The sequence below is a fragment of the Halyomorpha halys genome, unplaced genomic scaffold (genome assembly GCF_000696795.3).
Source record: "Halyomorpha halys isolate HHAL.00 unplaced genomic scaffold, Hhal_1.1 Scaffold273.1, whole genome shotgun sequence".
NCBI classification, from domain to species: Eukaryota; Metazoa; Arthropoda; class Insecta; order Hemiptera; family Pentatomidae; genus Halyomorpha; species Halyomorpha halys.
In genome coordinates this window covers 408,454-415,884 of record NW_027106425.1, presented here as the reverse complement: position 1 = coordinate 415,884, position 7,431 = coordinate 408,454, and the positions used below count along the sequence as shown (strand labels likewise).

At 33.9% G+C, this 7,431-nt stretch overlaps 1 protein-coding gene across 1 annotated transcript in view; it reads right to left on the bottom strand.

The window, feature by feature from the left end:
• Nucleotides 1-610: 610 nt before the first annotated feature.
• Nucleotides 611-7,431, bottom strand: part of LOC106680647 (DNA (cytosine-5)-methyltransferase 3A) — an 18,784-nt gene continuing 11,963 nt past the window's right edge. The window contains exons 6-7 of the mRNA XM_014420513.2: nt 6,000-6,220; nt 611-1,243 (exon numbers count right to left, since the gene is read on the bottom strand). Coding sequence (XP_014275999.1) covers nt 1,032-1,243; nt 6,000-6,220 — 433 coding nt within the window. The 3' untranslated portion in view covers nt 611-1,031. The remainder of the gene's footprint in view (nt 1,244-5,999; nt 6,221-7,431) is intronic.

Here is a 7,431-nt window from a genome sequence, read left to right as displayed (position 1 = left end):
TAACTGGGTTACCAGAAGAGCTTTCACATTATGAGGTTTCTTCTGCGTTTAGCCGGAATGTCTCAGAAAAAGTATAAAATGAAATGATTTTTAAAAACACACATTAAACATAACCTTAAAACAAGTTCTGCACTCTCCTTCCTCTTTTCTCAGAAGTGTGGCTATTGGGCTAATATACCTTATAACATTTCCACCTGTTTGACAATTAAGAAACTGGGGTACGGTACCAAGTTTAATCAAACCCTGTACCTTGCATTTTTTTTTTTTAATACTATATTACATCAAAAAAGAAAAATAATACAATGTAAAACCAATTATTCTCTATTATTTTTGAACAAAATTCCAGTAAATTTAACTATCCTCATACTTATTCATTTTGCTTTCTGAGGCAGAGGTTTTTATTTTTAATATGAAAATTAGTGAAAAAAAATGAGATTGTAAGTAGATTTGAAAGCAATGGCTTCAAAGGATTATCTTCATAAATAGAAAGAAAACATTGGTTAAAATAAAAATGTATTTTAAGGTATGTAAAAATATCTATATTTCAGAAATACAATATTAACATTGCTAAAATTTTAGAAATTATACATAGGAATGGGAAGATAGTCCGGGTAGGAGTTAAGAAAGGAACAAATGGAACTATGGAATACTATGTAACAATGGCAGAAAAACTATTTATTAGTAACTGATGCTTCACTCCCCCTTTGCAGGGCTTCATCAGTCATAAGTCCAAAAAGAAAAGTCAAAATGTTGGTTACCAATAAATAGTTTTTCTGCTATTTTTGTACTTTCTTGACTGGCACCCTGACCATCTTTCTACAGTCATCACAAACATCAACTAATAATCTTCCAAAATTATACATAATTTATGTTTTCAGTCAAAATGACTTTTATATAAAACAAAGTATAGTTTTTATTACTAATTTCCTACAACTTCCCATTAATTAATAAAACCAATTAATGAAGATTTTCAAAATTAAAAGAATATATTTATCAAACAATAAATCTTTAATTCTTAAAATGCCTTTTTTTTAGGCAGTCTTGAATTGGTTTCTCAAGGAATAAAATATTTCTTTTACAGTTGCAACACTCCAAGAGTTTCCTAAAAGTAACAATCTTTTTCGTAAAGATATATTCCCAACATCAGTGTAATGAGTAGGAAAGCCGAAAATTCTTTCTATTTCTGTTATCCATAGATTACAGTATTCTCCATCCATCAAAACAGCTGGAATCCTTTCTCTACCTACACACAAAAAACAATGTTAGTAAGTATTATAACATTAAGCTGAGATATTCATGATATATAGACCAATCAATTTTTCTACAGTTATCAGAGGAACTATTACTACAACAAATAACACAGGTCTACAACCAAAAATTTGATTGGATGATTTAGGCTGAATTTTATGTTCTTTAGTGTGCTAAAACCGAAAATGAACTAAGTTTTTTCAATCATGAACAGATTTTACACAAATCCACATATGTAATGTCAGTTTTATAGTATAAAAATCTTTCATATGTTCTAGGGTAATCATTTGATCAACTTCAAATTTTTACAGTATCAAAAGGACATTAGAATAAACCTAATGAATAAAAAGGATATACTGTTCTGTTATAGTAAGGATACTAGTTCAATTCGAATTTGAGATATACAACAATGTATTGGTGTTTTCAACCTGTTGTGTCTGGGATGCCAGGATAATTACTGAAAGCAACTATCCAAAATTATTTATATTAGTTCAAATTAATTAAGTCCTTAAAACTATTCTTATTGGATTACTTTTCCAAAGGCATAGTGTGTCTAACAGTAACTAATTAGACAAATTTATAAAATATGATTACCATTGAATATATGATAAATTAGGGAGTGCTATTGGTTAAGGTAATCAAACCTCAAAGCTACACAAAGAAACAAAATATTTATTTACATTTAATATATCCATGGATAATATAATATAATAAATGATTTAGATAGATGGTCTTGCCATAACATATTCTTACATTATATATGAATACTTTATATATATATATATATACTGGTACTGGTACTGGTAATTGGTGGAGGGAACAAGTCCGGCATGTGGGCCTAGTGGTCCTTTTGCCAACCCCTGAAGGCTACCTAGGTCATTGCCACGTACTAACCAAGGTGGGAGTGTCAAGATTCATTCTTCAGGACCACTGAAAAATGAATATATAACTGCCCCAGGTTGGAATCGAACCCACAACGTTCCAAAACAAGCACACTGGGACCTGTGCCCCAACCTGCATGGCCATCAAGTCCCTATTTATATATAAAAAAAAAACTTAAGTATCGTTGAGTGAAAAGGGCATGAAATGACTCCCACAGGTTCCATAGAAATAGAATGCTCTTTATTGAATCCAGTACTTCTATATATACATGTCAATCAGCTGTTTGACTTGATCAGCTGATATGGCCGGTCAGCTATTATCGTGCTTTGGCCATAACTCTCCCTCACCAGTTTACGAACAATCCTTGTAAACTTTCACTGCATATTATTATAACATAAAAAAAATTGAAAACTATTTACAATGAAAGTAAACAATAGTCATACAGTAGTCGTAAACTCCATTATATATATACAAGAAAAATACATATATAAAATTGCCTAAAGTTAATCCTATATACATAAATTAAAGAAAAAATAAGATGAAAAGAACGAGAAGAACTCTTCGTACAATAACATGAAAAATACTATATTTACAAACAATATGAAATTTATAAATACAAAATTAACAAACAAACTAGAAATAAAAACAAAAAAATAATAAAATAAAATAAATACATTTCGTGTAGTCTAATCTCCTTGTGGCGAAATGAGGACACTCTATGTTGTGATTGCCGGAAGTTTTAACTGTTCAATGTGGACAGTTCTCTTCTTTCTAGGCTCTTTGACACTTTCTATTTTAACAATATTATGTTCTCGAATGATGATCACTCTAAATGGGGCCTCATACCTCTGCAGCTTCTTCCCTCTATTATTCCCCACTTTCCTATATACCACTGTCCCAATATTTATTCTACCCATCAGGTCTCTGACATTCAAGTTATGTTTGGCTACTCTACTCTTTTCCCTGCAAATCCTGTCCCTGACTTTTGCCCACAACTTTTGCAAGACCATCACATTACCGGACATTTCATCTTCTCCCAGCAAAGTACCACGGTAGTCCTGTCGACGCCCCCTCATCCCAAAAAGAATTTCGAATGGGGCAAACCCCGTGACTGTGTGTATGGAGTGGTTGTATGCTGTGACTGCCTGTTCTATCGCATCATCAGGCTTTAGTCCTCTTTATAGCTGGTACACTATGCTATGAAACCACTCTATCCTTCCGCAGCTCTTTGGATGTTGAGGTGCCACACCACACCACTTCCAATATTCTCATTTCCTCTCTGATGGTTGCAATGGCAAATTCTTTCCCACTGTCAGAAGAAATTCTGTCGGAGATGCCATAAAATTGAAACCATGTCCGAAGAGCTCGTAAAACCGCCTCCACTGATCTGTCCTGCACCAGGTATGCCATGGCCACCTTACTGAATATATCAATAATTGTGACCCACTTATACCACACCTGTAAGTCACTGAGCGGCGTATTCGCGGTAGGGGTCTCTTCTTGAGCTGCACAGGGTGGGTGCCGATCATATTTCATCCTGAGGCACACCTCGCATTTCCCAAGAATCTCTTGGATAGAGCGTTTCATGCCACACCAAAAATATTTGCACTGCAATGCTTGTAGTCTCTTTCGAGAGACTCGCCCACGAAGTGAGAATATAACCTTGGTGATAAGCCAAGGTTACCTCCTTTTGATGTTCCGGATCTCTCAGGGTATCTACTATTGATGTGCACCGAATAAACGATTGATCAACGCCAATCTTTTCTGTTCTCCATAGCCGCTGTATCTTTTTCCATACCGTCGCATTTATAACATATGGTGGATCTTACCGGCTTTGTATGCTTCTTTCAGCGCTCTGCATATTTGGTCCTTTTTAACACCCGTTTGTTACTAGATAGTCGAAATGATACTACCACTGTACTTGTTCTGTTTCATCTTCAGCAACCCCGTGGTTTTTGTTTTCCAAATAATCTGGTACCTCTTGTTGTTTATAATATCCTCCATTTCCTTCGGTCTGTCATTGTTCGAACTTTCTTCTGGAGACGTTTCCTCCCTAATCTGGTTCTCTGGTGTGGCTGATTGTTGTTCTTCTTCTGGAGTCCACTACATCGAGAACTGCCTTCCAACTCCAGATGTTTCTCCATGGTCATCTTCAACTGCGTTTATCATGATCGCTCGTGAAAGCCAATCTGCTACGTTTTCCTTGCCAGGTTTGTAGGTTATGTCCATGTTATACTGGCTCGGCAGTTTCCACCATGTGACTCTTGTGGACAATTCCTTTAACTTCTCCAACCATTGCAGGGACCTGTGGTCCGTCTGAAACCTAAATTGTCTTCCAAACAAGTAGGGATGGATATGCTCTATTCCCCACACAATACCCAGTAGTTCTCGTTCCAAGGCGCTGTAACGTGCTTCTGCCTCTGTGAGTCTTCTACTAGCATATGCCACAGGAATTTCTCCTACCTCACTCTCCTGTGACAGCACCGCTCCCAGCGCATACTCACTAGTGTCTGTTGTTAATGTGAATTGCTTCTGGAAGTCGGGAAACGCTAGTACTGGTTCCTTCTGCAGCTGGTTTATACATTTACGAATATTGCTGTCAATGGCTGGCATCATTACTATCAATTTTTTCTTTTTTAGCAAATTATTAAGGGGTACCAGATATTCCGCCATATCAGGGACGAACTGACGATAGCAGCTTAATGCCCTTAACAACTTCCTGATCCCTTTTATAATGGTCGACACCGCCATCCGAAGTAAGGCCGCTACTTTCTGCACATCCAGTATAACCTCCTCCTGAGATATAGTATGCCCTAGAAAATTTATCCATTTTTGTCCAAGCAATAACTTCTCCTGAGATAGTTTCAGCCCAAAGTCTCACATCCTCACACAAAGTCACACAATTTTGCACTGAACTAAAGGTTTCAAACTAAATTTTATGCATTAACCTTATGGAACAGGAATGTTTCACAGTTATTGAAGAGTAAATTGGTTACTATCAAGTTTATGTCTCAGGTAGGACTCATAAAGACTTATAGAACTGTCACAAGAGGTGGCTCAGGTCTTAGATTGAAGGATGTCTCTCACTTAGAATCCTTCACAGAGAAGATAAGACTAAGTTACAGCTCAAGAGAGAGGGTTTTCAAGCTCTTTCCTTTTTTTAAATTTTTGATAGTTTAGTTCTGTTTATTTATTATTTGAAAAAAGAGAACATGATTTTCTATCGATGCAATTGTAGAAACATCCAAATAAAGTTCATCTTTATTATTCATAGTACTATTTTGGATTACTTGATACCCTTCTCATTATTTAGATACTATTCACACACCGTTTGCCTGAGTTTACCAAGCAATGCCTGAAAAAAGAAGCCAGAGAAGATAATTCTTCAGATATCAATTGTTGATTTTGCCCATCGAGACTACTACCAATAAAAAAAATGTCAAAACTAGCTCACTTATTTCCATCTAGTCCACTGATTAGCCTTAATTTTGAAAATTTACTAGATTAAATTTTGGTCAGTGGTATATTAAAGCTAATTCCTTTTTTTCAATTCATTCTTAAAAAGTAGGTGTTATATATGCAAACCACATGTTTTTACCACACCAAAGTTAAAAAGCAATAGTGGTTGGCAACACTTAAGAAGTAGATCTACAACGTTTTCCTAAGACATTCATTGATTAGATCATTCCATCAGGCTGTGAGAAGAATTTGGGCCTATCTATGTTTGACACATTATATTTTAATAATTCATAAACTGAGAAGAGCTTATACAAAACTGTGGTATTAACATAGTAAGTCATTATAATTACTAATTCATATGTTGTAACTAAATATAGAAAATATAACGATAAAATAAACTAACAAAATACCTTGGCTCAGGGAATTTGAATTAGTTGTAATAGTTCTTATTTTGTCAACTACTGCAACCCTGTTGCAAAATGGATTCAGGAAACTTGCAAGCCTGATGTTTGTAGTATCAACTTTCTTTTTCAGCTGTTGCATATTAGATATATTTCCCCAAAAGTATCTAGCTCTAATCTGAGGTGAAAATGCTTTTGCGTTAATTTTTATAGGTGCACACTCAAGAAAACTGAAAGAAAATTATATATGTTCAATTATCTTAGACCATGATATGATTTTTTTGTTTAGGACTAATCAATTAATTAAATATATGAACTTTGAAAGTGCAGTTTAGATATATATAATTCATGGATGTATTTTGTTAAAAGTATGTTTAACTTGAAATGTACTTCAAATGGTTCAAAGGGATCATGTCCCAGAATAATGAAGATATTATTTATTTTCATTTAATTTTATAAAAGGAAAATAACCACTATAAATGTATCCATACCTTCAGATCTATTTTATCCTTGGGTACATAATTAGCACATTCTTCAAGTTAGCATATTTTATTAAAAAGGCATGATAAAATCATTTAATGACATTTTTGTATTAGTTTCAACAAACTGTTTTAAAAATAAAATTTACCCACTTCATAAAAAATGGAAAAATAATGATCGCAGTATTAATTTTTTATGTGATTTTATAATATGATGGAAATAATTAATAATAACAAAGTACATTATTGTTATTATATTTATGTAAAGTTGATAAATGTTACACTTATATTCAATGTATATCAGTATATTAAAACAAGTTTAGGAAATGGATAAAGGTCCAAAATATTGAATATAAAAACACTCACAAGAGGTTATCATAACAAAAAAAAAGGGCATCCTTCCCCGCCCCACTAAGATCACCGGGAAGTGACAGTCCTATATCACTATTGAAATACTTGCTTAAAACGAGAAGAGGAGACTTTAAGATAGTTTAATCGAGCAATATTTAAAAAACGCCAGGAATTGAAAAATGACGTGTTCAAAAGTTCCAAAGGGTCAAATGATTCTTATAAATTATTATGACTAATTGGAGTTTTGTCAATAAGAAGTTGTTTTGAAATGAGTATTGATTAATTTAAACACAAAGTAGGGTGGTAAAAGAAATCTGTGTGATGCGCAAACCATACCAGCCAGATTTTTAGAACGAACAAAGTACCTTGTTCACATGAATGAAATTAAAATTGATATTGCAATAACAATATTTTCTATTATAATTATAATTATGAGAGATAGTTGACCGTGGATGATGAATGAGGAGAAGATGGTTGGGGGTGCGGTCAATGAAAAACACAAATAAGTACGATTAACTTATATTAATGTGCCAACGTTTCGGCTAGAGTTTCTAGCCTTCTTCAGGGCTAAAAACAGAACAAGATAACAACCACAGTAAGTATAGAAAAAT